Source organism: Camelus dromedarius, chromosome 4, assembly GCF_036321535.1.
Source record: "Camelus dromedarius isolate mCamDro1 chromosome 4, mCamDro1.pat, whole genome shotgun sequence".
NCBI classification, from domain to species: domain Eukaryota; kingdom Metazoa; phylum Chordata; class Mammalia; order Artiodactyla; family Camelidae; genus Camelus; species Camelus dromedarius.
The window spans coordinates 22,444,233-22,464,374 of record NC_087439.1 but is presented as its reverse complement, the minus strand read 5'-3'; the positions used below and the strand labels follow the sequence as shown (position 1 = coordinate 22,464,374).

At 34.4% G+C, this 20,142-nt stretch overlaps 1 protein-coding gene across 4 annotated transcripts in view; it reads left to right on the top strand.

Annotated features, from left to right (window-relative positions):
• Nucleotides 1–20,142, top strand: part of LRP1B (LDL receptor related protein 1B) — a 1,592,931-nt gene that overhangs the window by 1,064,194 nt on the left and 508,595 nt on the right. For all 4 annotated transcript variants that reach the window (XM_064484732.1, XM_031451350.2, XM_064484731.1 and 1 more), the window contains 3 exons: nucleotides 1,458–1,632; nucleotides 2,598–2,692; nucleotides 17,392–17,541. In XM_064484732.1, the coding sequence (XP_064340802.1) occupies nucleotides 1,458–1,632; nucleotides 2,598–2,692; nucleotides 17,392–17,541 (420 nt within the window). The remainder of the gene's footprint in view (nucleotides 1–1,457; nucleotides 1,633–2,597; nucleotides 2,693–17,391; nucleotides 17,542–20,142) is intronic.

Below are 20,142 nucleotides of genomic sequence, written 5' to 3'. Positions count from 1 at the left end.
TACCAGAAATTAAGAATGAAAGGTAACTTGCTGAGTGAGAGGCTGTTGCTTAGAGGAGAACTTGGAACGTGGGGAAAACCTTTGCCGAGCACTGTGATTAAAAGTTATTTCGAAATAATAAAAGGAAAGTAGGCTCTGTCAAGAAATGAGGTTGTAAACTCACAGTAGAGTGGACCACGCCAGCACCACACTTCACAGCTGACCCAGAACTGTCAGGGCTGCCTCATTGTGCTCTTTTAAATTTTGAACGAGTTGGCAGATTTAAAAAATCTAGAGTTTTCCCTTTCTGAAAATCAAGCTTTGTGACATCTTTTGAAAATGATAAAAAAAAAAAAGGGGGGGGGTGGTAAGGGGAGAAGATACATTAATTTGATGAGCTAAGTAGCAGGTGCTCTGGGTTTCTAGAAGCATTTGGATTGGAAGTACTGCTCTGGAGCTATGGCTGCAGCTCTTGGGAGCTGGCTATAACTTGCAGAATGTTAGGGCCCTCCCTAGACCTACCAAATCAGAATCTTCATTTTAACAGTCTCCAGGTGTCTTGTAAATTTGCGTAATAGGGGCCTAGAGAGCCCAAAGAGGTACAGCATGGTATTTAGAAAATACTAAAACTTTGTAAAATAAGACAAAACCCAGTTAGAGTAGTCAAGTGCCACAGACTGGGGATAGACCAGCCTGCTTCATCTGTTAACGCATTAAAAAGATTTCCTCATATCCATTGTTTTTAACACTTTCATTTTAATTTGTTTCTTTAATTAAAATGTACAATTATATTTAAACCTAAATTCCATCATTTTTTAAAAAGATGCCTGATAGAATAATCAAGTAATAGCAACCCAAATATTCCTATTGACTGAAATGAATCGGGCCTTAATTAGATTTCTGTGATTTCTGTAGAATCCACGTTAGAGGAATGTTAAAAGGGTTTTTGTTTCTTTGCTCATATCTCAGTCAATTTCTGTTAATTATCCGTTTTAAAGATGTTCAACTCTGGTAATTCTTTTAGGAAAGTTGAATTGTTTTATTTCATTTCCGTAACAAATTGGCACTTAGAACAGAAAACGGCCCATTTGTTGACGGCACACAAGTACTTGTTCCTAACTAGAAAGCTGTGCTACCAACTAGAGAAGCTATTGCTCTAATCTGAATTTTGGTCACCTTGGCCCATAGGACTGCTGCCTGCATCTGCTCTAAGTGTTTACTAGTGAATCATGGACCGTTGGTGTAATTTCAATGCTAATTGTTACTTCAAGTTTTCAAATGGCTCAGCAGTACGACATTAATGATCATTCATGCCTTAAGAAGGGTTGATAAGGGATGAGATTATAATCTTGTACAATTTTAGCTAACAAATTAAAGTGTAAATTAAATTTTCCCTGAGACAGAAAATAACTTTCTTGGAAAGCCAAAAGAATGAGAAACTTCATTCACTTTTAATTTTCTCTTTCCTTGTTTTACAGATATTCAGAGTATCAGAGGGTTAGCAGTGGATTGGGTCTCACGAAATTTATACTGGATTAGCTCAGAATTTGATGAAACACAGATTAATGTGGCACGACTAGATGGCTCCTTGAAAACCTCAATTATCCACGGAATCGATAAGCCACAGTGTCTTGCAGCTCACCCAGTGAGGGGGTAAAGTATGATTATTTTTTTTAAGATTTTCAAAAATTTTACACAACTTTGAACTGATTTTATATAAAAACTTTGATTCAGAGGACACACATACACACACACACATATGTATATGCTCTATAAGAAAATTGTAAATATGGAACATGTAGGAGATCCCTGAGGGGACGGGATATAGCTCAAGCAGTAGAGCGCATGCTTAGTATGCATGAGGTTCTGGGTTCAGTCACCAGTGTCTCCTCTAAAAATAAATAAACAAATAAACCTAACTACTTCCCCCCTACCAAAAAAAAATTTTAGAAAACAAACATTAAAGAAAGAGATCTCTTGTTGGAGACTTCTGTTTTCTGCACAAAATCAAATTTTTATATATTACTGTAAGATTTTATTTATATTTCTTAATAGTGACAGTTCAGAATAAACAAGAGATGCAGGGGAAAGTTGCTGATTTCATTTCAAATACTGGTTGTTAATAACATGCTTACTGCATGTTGATATGATGGGCACTGATAAGTGGAGCAGGTTCTCCCAGCTTCTGGCTTGTTATCATGTCCCCACGTAGAGACCTTGTGTAGAGCTAAAAGAAATCCTTTCTCCCCAGTGCTTTCAAGAGGAATGATTGAAATGATTTGGTTCCCTTCTATGGTATCTGATTTCTTAAAGCCAAGAGGATTCAATCTCAATGAATTACTTTAATGGAAATAATTTACTGTAGTCATAGTAAAATATTCAGTTGTGAATGTATGAGTTTAAAAGAAGTGAGATAACTGTTCTTTAATAGCAGGAAAAAGCAAGCGTGGTACTTACTTCCCAGGCAAGGGGCTCAACAATTTGGGGGCCTTCTCGAAAAAATGTATCCTGAGCGAAGAATTAACTTTCGTATTAACTTTGTTCTTCAGTGCATGTTTCTAGTCGACAAGTAGGTCTACATCTAATATTTTTAATCCCATATCTCTTTTTGAATCAAGGAAACTCTACTGGACAGATGGAAACACAATTAACATGGCAAATATGGATGGCAGCAATAGCAAGATTCTCTTTCAGAATCAAAAGGAACCAGTTGGTAAGTTTGGGGTTTTTTCTTTAATAGTCACTGCAGTTTTAATTATGCCAAATCTGTGCTTGTATAATGGATCTTTAATGTAGAAAAAGAAAATACGACCGATTAGTAATGTAAGTTAAATCTGGAATTTATCGATCTTATTTAACCCATTTGGGCTATGTTAGGTAGGGAGGGAGCACTGTTTTTCTGGAAAAGAAAATAGTTTGTGTTTTTGTTTTTTTTTTTTTGAAGTGTAGTCAGTTATTGTTTGTCAGTTTCTGGTGTACAGCACAATGTCCCAGTCATTCAGACACATACATACATACATTTATTTCTATATTCTTTTATATTAAAGGTTATTGCAAGATATTGAATATAGTTCCCTGTGCTATACAGAAGAAATTTGTTTTGTTTTGTTTCTTTATCTAGAAAATAGGTTTTATGATAAGAGGATTTTTGCAGTATCTTAAGTACTGAAGTTGCTTAACGTTTAATATAATTAATAAATATCTTATTCTCACTGGTGAGTATCTGATACACCACTTGCTACAGTGGCAATATGGTGTATCGAGTCTCCTTGATTATCATTATTGTGGCATTATTAATAGTTGTGATGATTTAAGTATTTAATATTTAGTTTTCAGCAGTTTTCATTTACTCTGCAGGGTGTTTATTTAGTTCGTTATTCTACCTTTGTTAACCATTGTAAATCATCAGGTAAAAACTCTATGGTGCTGAAAGAGAGCTGTGACTTATTCCCATAAAACATCTTTAAAAATCTCAAAGATTCCTTTAGAAGATGATGTTACATGTTTACACATAGACATCTATACATGATAATACTCTTTTCATGCTGTAATCACTCTTTCCTCATATTTTCTTGTATTTCTTTGAGAGGCAAGGATGATCATATTGCCTATTTGTCATTTTAAAATACCTTTTAAAAAAATCCAATAATGAACTTAGATTTTGATTATTATATTAAATGTGCAAATGATGGAATAAACAGAAGAAAATCACAACTTTGCTTTGAATTGAATACAGGATATTTTAAAATCTTGGGGTAAAATCAATATACCATGAAACTTTCCAGCAGTTTTTTCTTAGTTTTAGAAATGTGGAAGCATGTTGACTTGAAATATCTCACTTTTAATAGTGATGATTCAATAAATGTGTAGTATCAAGATTTGCCATAAATATTTTTTATGTAGTCTAGAGGATAAACGATGTAAAATGATACTATTCACAACTCTTTTCTTTGAATTGTTTGTTCTAAGATTTGATACATAGTTGAAATTCAAGGTAGTGTTAAGCATTTCAATTTGCCTTTAATTTCTAATACTACTGTGTGGAAGATGAGAGGACAAAAGAAACAAGGGACTCTACAAGATTAGGACCCATACAAAGGACTTAATTTGGACGAAAGCAATTAAGTTGGTGCTTATCTGGAGTTGTTCAGAATATTTAATGTGGAAAAGTGAGTACGACTGAAATAGTAGGAGCAAATAAAATCCTTACATTATAATGTGGCAGCCGTTGGTTACACCAAAATCTTAATGTATATGCTTGTTTTTATAATAGGGAAAACCTTATCTTCTTTAATACTAAATTTCCATTTCCCTACTCAAAATAAATTAAAGAAACCTAAAAGCTCGTATAAAGAAAGTTTATAAGAAAAAGAGTGAATGTTACTATTTACACTTTGTGGCTGGTCCCTCAGGCGTTGTCCACCAGGTGCTATTTTTAACTGTGTGTGGGTGATGGTTCGACATTCAATCACAAATATTAAATGTCTACTTCATGTCAGTTATTATTATATTTAAAAACTTGCTTTAAGATAAATTCAGAGTGATAGTTTTTAATTTTAATTTGTGCAAGATATAATATTTTCCTGGAAATAATCCAGAACCTCATTACAAACTATCCCACAGCTTATGAGTCAGGCATTCATTTATTCAATAAACAGATTTTTAGTGACTATCGGATTTTGTCTTAGGCTTGTAGATAAAAGTTTGGCATCTTAGATTCCATTAGGTAAATTCAACTCAGTGACCTTAAGCAAATTGCTGTTAGCTTGATTGTACTTGCTTTCCTCATCTGGAAAATCAAGGCAAAATACCCATTTTATAAAGTTCTCATGAGGAAAACTTATGAAAAGAACATCTGGCCTTTAATAATAGAACCTGTCGGGTGCAGTAGCAGAAGGTATGTTGGGTCTAATAGACTGGACTTTTAATGATTTGATTGTCTGCAGTATTGAGTGTGTATAAATGAGTTCAGCGAAGAATAAACACAAAATAGAATCCACAGAACTGTAGCAGAGGAATATATGTAACCAGGTTGCCTCTGAGGTGAGCAAGTTTTTATGCACATGTGAGAATTTAGCTTTATGTTGTCCTGGTGCTGATGCTAAGATGCAAACAAGTTTGAAGTACTGGGTTTGACTCACAGGTCTTCCCAGCATAGCCTGCGGAACAAAAGGGCAACTTGGCCCTCATCTTGCTCTCATAAGTTCTCAATGTGGTTTACAATTAGGTGTTGCTTACAAATTCCTTCTGGTAACTTTTCTACTTGAGGTTATTAGTCATTTAACGAGGTGCTAAGACTGAGGGTCTCTGCAGTGTTGAATGACAGACTGTGTTGTCCATATGTAAATGTGTTCCTCTTGCTGTTTCTTCTCCCTTCCCTGTCTAATCCAGTGGCCATTTGGCTCCATAGGGAAAGAAAAGTTCTTTTTCTCTACCTTTATTGGTTCTTTTTGCTGTTCAATGCAGACATACCTCAGAGATGCAGCTTCAGTTCCAGGCCACCAAAATAAAGCAAGTATCACAATAAAGCAAGTCATCCAATTTTTTTGGTTTCCCAGCGCATATAAAAGTCATCTTTATGCCATACTGTAGTCTATTAAGTATAGGAGAGCATTATGTCTTTAAAAAAACACAGCATACATACCTTAATTTAAAAATACTTATTACCAAAAGATGTTAACCATCATCTGAGGCTTCAGTGATTCATAGTAGTAATGTCAAAGACCACTGATCACAGATCACCATAATAAATATAATAATGAAAAATTATGAAATAATCTCAGAATTACCGAAATGTGACACAGAGACATACAGTGAGCAAATGCTGTTGAGAAAATGGTGTGGACAGACCTGCTCAAGGCAGGGTTGCCACAAACCTTCAATTTGTAAAAAATCACAGTATCTGCTGAGTGCAGAAAGCGAAGACCAATAAAATGAGGTGTGCTTGTAATTAAATTGGCAGAAGGCAGATAACAGGAGGAGAAAAAAAAATTTAACTATGTACTGATGGGATCCCCATAAGAATGAGACCCAAAGAAGTGACCTAAGCAGGCAGCTTTTATACGTTTTAGACAAAGAAACAACTATTTGTGAAGATTTGACAAAACAAAGGGATTGGGGATTGCGTTACCAAATTAGTGAAGAAGTAACAAAGTTTGTTGATACTGCTTTTGTGGCCTTGAATTTCCTGTGTTTGGCAGTAAGGATGCCTCTGTCCTCTTAGTCTAGGAAGGCTAACTTCCCATGGGAGAACTGATCCCTGCTTTCAGGGAAACAAAAGAGGGTCAGAATATTCTTCTTGCACCAGCTGTTTCTTAAGTAACTTTAATTCAAAATAATCAATATGTCAACATAGCATAATTTGGGGTGGCCTGTTCTGAACCCATCAACTCTCACTAGCACCTCAGATTTCTTATAAAAAGAAAGAACAAGCAAAATATAATTGGTCAATTTATCTACTTATTGGCAAGTTTTTTTGTTTGTTTTTTAGCACAGAGTATGACTATAAAACTGAATTCTTTTGAACGTAACCCTTACTCACTCCAACCCTGTTAAATGCAATTTTTGATCTATCCCAATAGGCTAGAAAGACTCTGATCTGTAAATCAACTATAAAAAATATTACTGTGAGTAACTTTACAGCAGGAAAGTCCTATCTGTATTCAGTCTGTGTAAATTCTTTGTTTGTGAGAAATGGGGCCAGTTAAGACAATGCTAGTTTTAGGAGTATTATAGGCACTGATTAAACTAGATTAAAAACTATGTTGCATAGTAACTGTTTTTTTAAGTTGCAGTGTTTTCACTCTGCATGCTTGAACTGCTTTCTTAAAATATATTCAGTAACGTACTGTTTTCCAATTTATACAAAATAGGCAAGTATTTCAGATGATTGTGTTTGCTTTTCTAAAGTTCATTTTTTGCTGTTACTGTTTTCCTCTCTTTATGGACAGTTTAGTTGTGCTGTAAATAAGTGGACACAATTTTTTTTTTCGGTTTATGTATAAATTTAAACTGCTATTTTGTGTAGCATCAAGGTTAAGTCTCATAAGGAAACATTTGATAATGGAAGAATCTTTGAAATACTCTAAGAATTCATACCATTGTTATCCCCCTTTACAAGATTCTTTTAGAACTATTCCCCTGAGAAGATTTCTACAATGGAATTTTCAGTACTATAAATGAACGTATGAATGAGTGAAAAAAAAGAACAAGTACAAACCTGTTTTTGTTGGTACACATGATTGTCCTATCTATGAAATACTTACATACATAGAGATATTTATTACTGTGTTATTTACTTACTGAAATTAACTAATATTTTGCCCTGCAGAAAATTACTGTAATTAAATTTTTTATGATGAGTCTGTCCTGCTCACTGCATTCCCTAAACCATTTCCATGAAGAAAATCAGACAATTAGGAAAGGAGGAGCTACTGTTCAGTTGATTTTCTCCTTATGCATGTTTTAACTGTTAGATTATAAATTATGTTTTGAACATACATAGAAACATGAATAGAAATAACTGCACTCAATGTAAAGAGAAATCACAATACTCTGTCCGATGAGGTTGAGAAGTGTCAGCTCGAAACAGTGATTACCTATCCCCTTCCATGAAACCTGTATTCTCACCGTGAGGCTAACACCTTTGTGTTTGCACGCACTTAGCCCACGATAGATGATAACGATGTGGAATCATCCTCACTTTGGCAGCAAAAGTAACACAATTATAGCAATTACTTGTTAAGTAGGTAGACTATGTCAAGCACTTGCAAAATGCTTTTCATTAATCATCTCACAGTAATCATTTCAGGAAGGCTTTCTTATTTTTCCTTTATATATTTAGAAACTGAGGCTTTTTTGAAAGAAATGAGTTATTTGTCGTGAATAGTAGAGCTGGGATTCAAAACCAAGTTTATCTACTTCCAAAGCCGTATCAAATCTTAACAATCATGCTCTGCCCAGAGAGGCTGATTTCATACAGTAATTACCTGACCTCTAGGAAAGATCAGGGAATAAAACTGGTACTCTTTCAAGCATGGAGAGTGGGAAAGAAAAACCTAGAGCTTGGAAACGCCTGAGAATTGTGTGGCCAATTAGGACACTGCAGTCAGCTTTTCTAAGCAACCGGGGATATGTAAGAATTGAGTTCACCTCTGTGTCAGTTATGCCTCACAGTGAATTATTTCTGAATCTTTAAATGCTAGTTTTAAACAGTAAAGTCGCTGATATACTAGGATTTCTAGTTCGTGGAATAGTTTTTATATTTTAATTCATTGGATTTCCTTTGTTTGCTTTTAAATCCACGTGTGTGACATACTTGAAAGAGAAATGCATCGTAATCTTATCAAAACACCCAACTTGGCATTTTATGAGTGTGGATCACGGAAGAGTAAGTAATTGCAGCCTTCAGGCAGTTTGGGCTAAATAATTTTGTTTCTGTTAAATACAAATCAATATTCCAGTTATCCAATGTTGAACTAAATATTCTCAATTAAGATTTATTGCTTAGTCTTGGATATCTTAAGTCCTTAGAGTAGTTTCCAAAACAGGGGGTTTTAATTTACTACTTAAAGCCATTTCCATGTTTAAAATGTTTACGTATTATGAATTTTATCCCTTAAGTCTCATATAAAGCATCTTGGTTTGTCAATCAGCATTACCCTCCATGGCTTATTCTTAAGGATCTAGTGTACTATTTATTTTATTTTCTTGATGTTTTTCTCTTTTACATGTAATCCCAACCAAAAATCATTTTACTCAAACTTCGAGTGCACCTTCTTGAAACCTAACAAACATTTATGTTTTAGTACTTAATCATTCCAACCCATACACTGTATAGTGCAAATTTTTAAATCTGTTCATGGTTAACATTCACAAATACTTTTTACCACATCAAAAGAACTCAAGGACCTCACTTTTTAAAAATAAGCTTTAAAGCAGATTTCTGGATATGTTTCCTTGCTTAACATTATGCAGTTAAATTATTTATATATACTTATTACTCAGCACATTCACTTTTATTATGTTTAAAACTCAATCAACATGTAAAGCCGTGTGCCCCAAAAGAAACGATAAGAGTAGGTTACCAGAAAGGCCAGAGGAATTCACAAACCAATATTAAAATTATATACATTCATATACACACAAATAATTTAAATTCACTACATTTTTTCATCTGATTACTCATTCTTTCAAATGTTATGAAGTATTTTAAAAAGGTTATTAAAAATGATTATGAAGTGGATACTAAGTGCCATACTCTGAAAATAAAACCTGGGACACATTATCAAGGTCATAGTTCAATAAAGGCAGAAGGCAGAAATTATAAACCATTTGAGATCTTAAGGAGAGTTAAACAGCAGTAAAAACCAGTATCACTCATGAATACTGTTTCCAGATGCCATAAAGATAATACAAGTAGATATTACAAGGAAAACAACTAATTCTTTGTAAGAAAGAGGAATAAAGGAATGAGTTGTAAGCAAATTAGTGAAGAAAACATATACTTTTGTTTTTAAGTTATGGTGGAGGGGAAGGGGCATTCCTCATTCTTAGTAGAAAGGAAAAATGGACATAAAAGGCACAAAGTCATGATATGTCTAAAACTAAAAGAGCTAAACTGTTCTGCATGTCTAAGTAAAAAAACTAACACAAGTGAATATTTATGGTTATATTGACAGGAACTATAGTTTTAAAATATGCAAATACCACAATTGAGTGCTTTTAAAAATATTTTGCTCTATTTTACCTATCAAGCTATAAAATACAGTTTTGGCAAATTGTGAAACTATAGGTATTAAAGCTTTTAAAATGCTCTTTTAGAGCAAAACACTTTTCTAGAAATCACCTGTCCCTGACTCTGGTTTTCCTCCATTTTTTTCATGTCTTATTTTCACAAGACACATAACTTTGGCGAGTCATCAAGAGCTTGAAACACAGAATAAACTGTCCCAGATAAAATGATTTATTGGAGGGAGGATAGAAGAGATGCTGAAATCTTAACTTGATGCGATAAGCAACAAAGCACTAATTAGCTTAGTTCTGTGACTCTGTCTGACATCAGTGATTTCTTAAAGTGAATAGAAAGGATGATTCCAAGGAATAATTTAGATAAAGTTAAGATAAGGGCAGTATAGATACTTGCAGTGGAAGGAAAAAAATCAAAACCAAAAAAAAACTATTTCCTCTACCTTCCTAGGGCCCTGAAAATTAGATTGACAAAAGGCAAATTAACAAGAGAAAGAGTTTATTATCTCATTGAGCACACAGACTTGAGGGAGAAATTCATTGATGAGTAACTCAAAGGGGTGGTTAGAACTTGTGCTTATATAGCGTCTTGACCAAAGAACAATACATTTTCAGAGAAATGAACAAGACAAAGGAAAAACAGTTTAGACTTTCAAGGAAGGCAAACTATGGGTAGGTAAATACAGGAGGAAAACTAAGATAAGAATCATTTTTGTAAGTTTTGTTGAGCACATTCCTCTCAGTGCTATCTCTGGGCTGGTGAGAGTCTGGACTTATCTCTGGTAATTAAGAGGCTAAGCCTGTTTTTAGCAAAAAGAAAAGTCAAAGAGCTTTTATTTTTGGTGTCTGTTATTTTTTACTTGTCTTCAACCCAAAATAATCTTCAAACCATAAGTGGTATATTTTGGAGTGTCATTTTCTGATCCCTTTCATACTCTACTTTTTGTTGAATCATTTTTAATTGAAATTTTTATAGAGATAATTTTAGATTGAATGCAATTGTAAAAAGTAGTACAGAGAGGTTTCATGTATACTTTATGTAATTTTCCCCAATTGGAATATTATGTAAAACTATGGTAAAATATTATCACCCAGCTAGTGACCTTAATATAATTCATCAGTCTTATTCAGATTCTGTTTTATTTGTCTTCATTTGTGTGTGTTTGTGTGTTTAGATCTGTACAGTTTTATCAGGTATAGGCTCCTATATCCTACACCACAGTCAGGATACTGAATAAACAGAATCAAGTTCTGAGGATAAGCAGGAAAACAAGAGGGAGATGGGGAAGAAAGTTTAGATACTGAATAATTCTTATATCACAGCAGTCATTCCTGTTGCCCTCTTATAACCACACCTACTCCCTCCTACCCACCACCTCCTTTCCCTTTCCTCCCCACACCGTCTATTTCTAAAATTGTGTCATTTTTAAATGTTGTATAAATGGAATCATACAGTATGTAACCTTTGGATTGGCTGTTTTCCACTCAGCATATATCCTTGGTGAGTCATCAAAATTGTTGTCTGTATCAGGTTGCTTTTTTTCTTTTTGTGGCTGAGAAGTGTGCCATGTATGTACATACCACAGTTTACCTAACCATCCTCCTGTTAAAGGAATTTCAGTGATTACAGCTGTTCACTACATCATGTTTTTGTGCGAACGTTTGTTTTCATTTCTCTGGGATAAATTCCCAGGAGTGCAGTTGCTGGGACTTATGGTAATAATATGCTGAGTCTTATAAGAAACTTCCCAGGTGTCTTCCAGAGTAGCTGTACCATTTTACATTCCTACGAGCCATGTGTCAGCGATGTAGCTTTTTTCTGCATCCTTGTCAGCATTTATTGCTGTCACTGTTTTCATTGCAGTCATTCTTATAGGTGTGTAGTGATAGTCACTGTCATTTTAATTTGCATTTTCCTATGATGTTGAACATCTTTTCTCATGGACTTATTTGCCATCTGTATATCCTCTGTGGGATATCTGTTCATTTATTTTGCCCATTTTCTAATTGAATTTTTTAACTATTGAGTTTTGAGAATTCTTTTTTAAACAATTTCATTGATTATTTTATTTTTATTTTTTAATGGAGGTAATGGAGTTGAACCCACATTAAGCAAGCACTTTACCACCGTTATACCCACCCTCCACTGAGAATTCTTTCCTTGGTACTGATCTTTTGATGAGTATGTGGATTTGCAAATATTTTGTCCCAGAATAAAGCATATCTTTTATTGGCCTTCACAGAACAAAAGCTTCTAATTTTGATGAACCCTTATAACTGAGAAAAGACTGCATTACAAATTAAGTGCACAATCTAAGTGTTTTTCATTACTAAGTTAATCTCAAAATGATCAGCTGTAGGGATTACCAGGGAGATGGTTGTAAATTTTAGCCCAGAAGGGAAATACAAAAGCCTGCACTGGTAATAAATAGCTAGCATTTACTGAGTGTCTGTGCCAGGTATTACCATATGAGGCAGTTATCCTTACTACAGCTTCACAGTGTTCAGTGAAGTGAGGCTGTAGCCAGGTCAAGGCTGCCTGGCCTTCTGTCAGATGAACCCAGCGATGCACGGACTCCCTAGGACCTGGCTCCTTTCCTCTCAGCAGTCACGATCCAGGAACAAAGGTGTTGAGTAGGAAAAGGTGCTGGAGGGTGGCTCCTTGAATTTGTGCTTGCTTCAGAGAGAAGCCAGGGATGGAGCACAGAGTACTTGGGCTTCCTCAGGATATTTATTGTTTAACTTAAAAATCTAAGTATTCTCAGGGGGAATAAAACATTTCTTGAGATAGCCTAATACTGAGTAGGCAGTGAATCCCTTTCTACTTCCCCATGGAATAACTAAGCTCCTTTGGAGCTGAAAGTTCAAAGTTTCAGAGAAGGTTCTGTCCCCGGAATCATCAGGCCCATTATGGTGGACTCTGAAAAGATCTCTATTTTGAAGTATCCAAAACATTGTAACTATTCTACAGGTAGAACAGGGGATGCAACTTTGCGCTGTTTCCCTATTTTGTGTGCATTTTTAATAGCCAGTTTCTACAACTTTCACAATTCCAAAAACAGAATTGTGTTCTGTTGTCTAAAGGTAGCACTAGACAGAAAATACTTAGAAGATTTCAGTGTTGTGTTTTGTACATGTCTGGAAGCCTTGAAGTTACATCTCCATTTAAATATCCATAGCATGCCTTTTTCTCTATCTACATCTTTAGTATTCCTCTGTCTCCAAAGATCTAATCATGACACACTTTCCAGCAAAATTTAAAAGGCGTCATTGAACTTTTAAAATACTGAAATGTAAAATATTATAAAAATATGCACTGTTTAAAAGGAATTTTTTAATTTTTTGATTCTAAAATGACCTGGAGAGATTTCTCAAAAATACTTATGCCTGGGACCATCATAAACCAATTAAATTAGAATTTCTGAGAGTGGGCCCCAAAGATCAGTATTTTTAATAACTTTCCAGGTAATTATAATACAGAGCCAGGAATGAAAATTTTGAAATGAAATTTGACAAGTGATGGAAAAATATTAAATAATTACTATCTCTAGAAAGCCTTAATTTTTAAAATTCCTTGTTTCTCCCTATGTATTTGCACTTATATTTTAATTCCACATTGCATGGTATATTGAGTTTACTTTAAGTCATATAAAAAAGAAAAGACATAAGACACATAAAAATGAACTTTTCAGTCTTAATTGTAGCAGCACTTAAAACTTAATGGACTTAATTTTTTTAGTGACATATGGAAAATATAGTTAGATTACATTATATTTTTTGAAGATATTATGTAGTTGTTTTTTATATCAATGTGTGGAATATTTCTGTTAATTGAATAATTACATAATTTTGGCAAGTTACATTGTCTAAATTTTTAAAAATAAGCTGATTTAAATAAAAATGTCTAAGTAAAATAATAAATTAAGGAAAATAATGAGTTTTATAATCAAAGCATATGGATTAATTCTGCATGTTTACAGTAATAGAAAAGATAGGTAAAAAGGTAGATATTTCTTTTCATAAAGGTCTTTCAACTTAAATGATAACTTTTCTTCCATTGATATACCTGTTATTGAATCAGATTTGCCCTTTTGATAACCAGATCCAGATGATTTTATAAATAAGCATGCCTTGCAGAAATGACTCTGTATTACTAATTGTGCATCCTTTAGACCGCTCTTACAGCCCTTTTGAAGATTTCTTAGTCTTAGTCACCCACTCTGTGGATCTTCGCATACAGACATAATTATATTTCTTTGCATAGGTTCCAGGGCACCTTTGTAGTGTCATGCTCGCATCTGATCTGTTTTCTCCTGGCTAGGAACTTAGCATTCTAAAATCATTCAGTAGTTTCAGTTGCACCAAAACCACTATGGGTTCTTGCTCAGTGATTTATCTTTTGAAATATGGGAATGGAGATCTGATCCAGAAAGTATTTCAATAAATGGATGCCAATTATTCAGTGTTATTAAGATCTAAGTAAGGGATAATAACAAAACTTAAGAATCTTATGATATGAAAACACTTATATTAAATAACTGTGAATATGTACATCTAAACATACTAATGAATTCAAAACCTATATCACCAGTTTCTTGAATTCATAATAAGAGTTTTCAAATATTTCAGTTCTCTTTTATACACCTGGGAATAGACACACTCAAGAACATTCAAGGATTAAACTAATATATTTGACAAGAGAGAAGATATATGTAGGTGACTAAGTGATGTATCACATGCCTATGCAGCTTGAAATAGGAATTTTATTTTTTTCCTGTGAACCTTGACGCTATTAATCCTGAACTATTGCATATTAATATTGATGTAAAAAATCTAAGCCATACCAAGTAGACCTATTCAGTCACTGCCCTTATCTGCTATGATCATAATATTTGGGTATAAGCAGTATATTTAAAAATTCTCTGTGGGAGAATAAATTTAAAAATTCAACTTTACTAGGCAGAACTCCTTGAAGACAACTTATAATTTTCATAATGGACTTAATTAAATAACCTGTTCATTCAGTGTTTCTAAATTTTCTTCTCTGCTTTAGGCATCATGCCAGGCACTGAAGATAAAAACCTCACTAGGACACGGCTCCTTTCCTCTTAGCAGTCACAGTCCAGAAACAAAGACGTTGAGTAGGAAAAACTGGGGAGCTCTGACCTACACTCTGTAACTTCCTTGCTCTGTGTAACTGCTTCACACAACCTAACTTTGAGGCTAGAAACTGCACAGTTTTAGGTTGATGAGAAAATTCTGGCATGGTGCATTTATTTGGAGTTGAACATACTCAGTATGTACCCTTTTCTTTTAAGAAAAGATTGAGGAAACTTAAACAAAAACATTCCCTAAGACAGGGCCGGTAAGAAAACTGATTTTAAAAATCAAGATGAAGGAAAATAATAAATTAGTCTATTGAAGCCAGGAATGGAGTGTGTGGTATAAATGCAATTCTTTTACAATTGCTGGATAGGTTGCAAATCTGACTCTTCAGTTTCTTTGCAGCCACAGCAGAGACAGAAATATGATCAGTTACAATTTTATATTTTCCACATAAAGCTTTTTCTGGCACTGAGCCCTGAAAGAAATTTCTCCCATGGGTCCTTGTATAAAGAGGTCACAGTGTGATGTATTATTTCAGACACTGTATCCTGGGAAGTACAACAGTGGGTTTCCCATGGCTCTTTCTTACAGCATCTTTCATTTAAGCCAAGCGCACAGTGCCAAAGCTCAGTTCAGCAAAATATTCAGAGAGAGACAAAACCCCAGCAATCTAAAAATGCAGAGAGCTCTCTGATGGTTCAGCTTGATTGAGAGAATTTGTAATACCTAGAGGGGTATGATAACTTTTCTTAAAGGGAATTTTTGATAAATGTACTTATTAATGTGATTCTTGCTGAAAATACGGCAACAAAGTTTGGGATTATATTTTGTACCATAAATCTGTAGTAAAGATATGCTTCATTGCTCATTAAAGATGGAATTATGTGCTTTAGATAGTCAACTAAGTAGAAGGTAAAATAGATCACTTCTCAGGATTTGTTTATACTAGAAAAGATATTATAAAGGTGGCTTAGGAAGTACCTGCAGAATGACCAGACTTTCTCTCATTAAAAAAAAAATGTGTAATGAATAACTTTCACCATGAAAATATTATATCATAAAATAAGATTGTGATAACTTTTGCTTGATTATTTTCCCATAGTAATTAAAGCCAATTACCCACAGTGGTTATAAAAAAAAAATCTGAAAACTTTATCCCCGCTATGTCTAATTTTATGCATTATGATTTTTCTGGTGAACTTTCTAGACTTTTATTAGGAAAAGATACCAGTAAATCAGTAAATAGCTGGTAATATAGACATATTTTATTATGGCTACTTGATTAAAACTGGTCTGATAAATCAGTTCCACTCTCTGGACTGGGACTAACTGTGGTTGAAAATATCTGGGCTCTGTTGAACACAGTCTCAGTGCACTTGAACTGATGCAGTTTCCTCCAAGTGTTTTCTTCCTTTCTTACTTGTTTCCTTCTTCTGTTCCTTCCTTCCTTTCTCCTTCTTCTTTCTTACCTTTATTCACCTTAGAGTTTTTTGTTTTTTGTTTTGTTTTATTGGTAGGGAGGGATTGTGTGTGTGTGTGTGTGTGTGTGTGTGTGTGTGTGTGTGTGTGTGTGGTTTGCTCACTTCATTCTGGGAGGGAGATCCCAGAAACAGTGTACTTACTGAATGCCTGAATATATGCCCACATGTGCTTTTTCACAGGTAGTAGTGGGTCCCAGAAGACCAACATGGAGCCAAAGAATTAATATTATAATGTGGATCCTGAGCCTGTTAAGCACGCCCATAATTAAGTAGATGTGTACCCTCGGCCTTCAAAATGTGCATGTCCTGAGACCTTTGAAAACCATGAACACTTGTATAATATATGAAACTGTGCATAAACTATATTAAAGCTAACCTATAGTGACACATTGTGCCATTGTTTCTGTAACAATGATCTTACATTTTTGGTTTTGTTCACTTATGGCTCATTTCTCAATGGCAGCCCCTAAATGAGCCCAATTCGCTGCCATGCTTCAGTGAAATTATTAGTTGTTGAAATTCTCCTAGCTTTGAATTCACTTGTAAAGTATTGAAACCACCAAATTAAATCTATAATTGCCTAAAGTAAATGTTACTAAAAGTAGAGGACAAAATTAGAAATTTCATTAACAAATTTAGTATCTCAAATGAATATTATGCATTAAAACTTTCTCGGTCAAAGTGATGTAATGAAGAGAGTAGAAAATTCAATTCAATTCATTCAATTTAGAAACATAAACTGTCTTAAAATATCTGGAATGTCCACTCACTGGCTGTGGACTCAAAGGTTTCTTAACTATTCTAGGTATAATTTTCCTTATCTATAAAATGGAATAATCATTCTTTTCAACATTACAAGAGTGTTACGATAATGAACAGAGATAACCATTCCGTGTCTATAAGTATGTCGTTTTACCCATAGTTAAAGCAGTATGTGTCTATTTCCCTGTTAGCCAGATCTTATTTTAAAGACCAGAATCTGAGCTGGCAACTTATTTTTCCCCTCAAATCCAACAGTAGGTGAATATTACAATCCAAGTGACTATTGTTATGTTTAAGTTGTATTATTTAATTACAGGGCTATCAATAGACTATGTGGAAAACAAGCTTTATTGGATCAGTTCTGGAAATGGAACCATAAATAGATGCAACCTGGATGGAGGCAATTTAGAAGTAATAGAGTCGATGAAAGAAGAATTAACAAAAGCTACAGCCCTAACCATCATGGGTGAGTGTGGTGGTTCTATAGCTGGGGTGCTTCGTATTGATTGAGGGTTGATTAATTCTAACCTGTTAAAAGCTTGGAAAAGTTCCTGCTCCATTAGCACCAGAAGTACATTTCAATTACACATCTCTGTGAGAGTTTTGTTTTTTCTTTTTCTTTTTATTTTAACCTTAGAAAACAGACTTACGAGATTATCCAGATCAGGGGCTTACTGCTGTTAGCAATACTAACTTTACCATCATTGATTCTTGGCTTACTGCGACTTGTGTTGCTTTGTGATTATTTTCTGTGTTCTGCTACAGTGTTCTAAAGTGCAAGGGCCTTGTGTAGTTGTCAAAATAGAGTAAAATCTTGTCTCTGCTTATAAATGATAGCTTGATCCTCACAGATAATTGAAGAAACAAGGCCACAGGCTTTGTTGACCAATGACTGAAATTATTCTCCCACAAAAAATTCTTCACACACACAAAGATTGTACCTGACAAGTAATTTTAGAGCAGGCATTTATTTATAATTGATTCATAAGGAAGTAAGAAAATGCGATTATTTTGTATGACTCAGCTTTGCCAAATTAACAAGAAAATTTTGTTTTATGTGAATCTGTACATATTTTAGGTCACCTGAGTAAAAATAGCAGAGTTTAAATCCTGAAAATGGTTTTTGGTAAGCTGCAGCAATCTCCAAATCAACACCCCATATTATGTTTTCAAAAACTGAATCCAATATACTTTGTGAAATCAACTCAAACTAGCAAATACTGTGGCCAAAGAACCCAATAAGTTAGAGAAAACATGTTAAAAATATGTCATAACATTACCAGGAATGTCACTGACTTTCAGTGAATATTTATACATACATACTTTATATACTATATTTTTATACTGCACATACTTTATATACTATAAAACTCATTGCCTCGTAGAAAAATGCAGGCTTTATAAAAATGTATTTCTGCTAACATGATTGCTGCCGACCCTGCTGTGAGTAGGAAATGAGTACTCAACTTACAGAACTCAGTGCTGTGAACAAAATCTCAAAAAATGAAGCAGTTAAGCCATTGTAGCAAAATAATAATAATAATAATAATAATAATAATAATAATAATAATAATAATAATAATAATAATAATAATAATAATAGTAATAAAGTCAGTTAGTCCTGTTCCCTGATGAAGTAGAAGAGAGGATGTTTGGGTGAAATAACTATGCACAGATTGTGTCAGCCCTGTGAATCTGGAATATATCTGCAGTTTGAGAGATTAAAATGTAAAGGACATCCCCATAGGGAAGAGGAACAGCAGCCTCTACTTCACAGAGATCCCCAGCTTGCCTCTGACTTTGCCCTTCTGTTCAGATCCCCCTCTTCTTCTTTCAGAACCTCTCTGCTCTCTCTCTTTGGGGATGATACGAAGGGTGATGACCTGCTTCCTGCTGGGGCTGAACAGTATAGTCATATAAAAAAGGCAATAAAAAATAGTTTAAAAAAAAAAAAAAAGAAGAAGAAGAAGAACCTTACCACTATCCAGGGGATTGCTGATGATTATAGTTACAAATGTTGAAGAAGGAATTTTCCTACAGTGATACTGAAATTGCACATCCAGGAACAAAGAAATAATTGTAATATGAAGTGACCAGTTATATACCAGTGTATTCCAGTCCCTTAAACTGCCTGGGCAATGGATGATAACTAGCTGAAAGTTTGTGTTTCACTAAAATTTAGGAGTGGTTTTCTTAGAATTGAGTTAGTTATCTCTTTGGACACATTTTGGAATTTTTTAAACCTCAAAGATTATAAAATGTAACCCATTGGGGTTCCCAGTTTTACTCGGAATAGTATGTACAAAATAAACATAAAAAAAACTTTGAAACATTAAAATCAGGTAAAGCAGTAGATATTTGATAATACCTAGATTAAAATAAAGCAATTATTTGATGATTCAACCAAGTCTAGGACCCAAAGATTGCTACATCTAAGTTTCATAGGCACTTTGATACTTCTTTGAAGAGATAGAGTTTCCCTCCCCTTGAGTGTGGCCTGGACTTAGTGACTTAATTCTAATAAATAAAATACGGCAGATCTGATGGTGTGTGACTTTGGAGATGAGGTCATAAAAGGAATGAAGCTTCCTCCTTGGGCCCTCTTTCTTGAATCCCCCACTCTGGGCAAAGCCAAGTGATATGTTACAAGGTCACACAAATGACCCAGTGGAGAAGTCCACGCAGCAAGGAACTCAGACCTCCAGCCAACAGCCATATGAGTGAGTCATCTTGAAAGCAGAACCTGCTGCCTAGATTTCAGTTGACTACATCCAAACTCAGTGCATGACAGTAACCTCAGGGGAGACTCCAAACTGGAGCCACCCACATAGAGGTTCCCAGATTTCTGATCCACAGGAAACAATAAATGTTTATTGTTTCAAGATACCAAGTTACACAACAATAGATAACTAGGTCATATGTCATTCCATCCACAGAACTCATTCATTTATGAACAGATTTACAAGTCCAAATACTTATTTAGTAGAGTGAGGCAAGTCATGAATAGTGAAGTGTGTCAGGTATAATAAAACCCAGTATCTCCAAGAGGATAATAAGCAGCAACTGA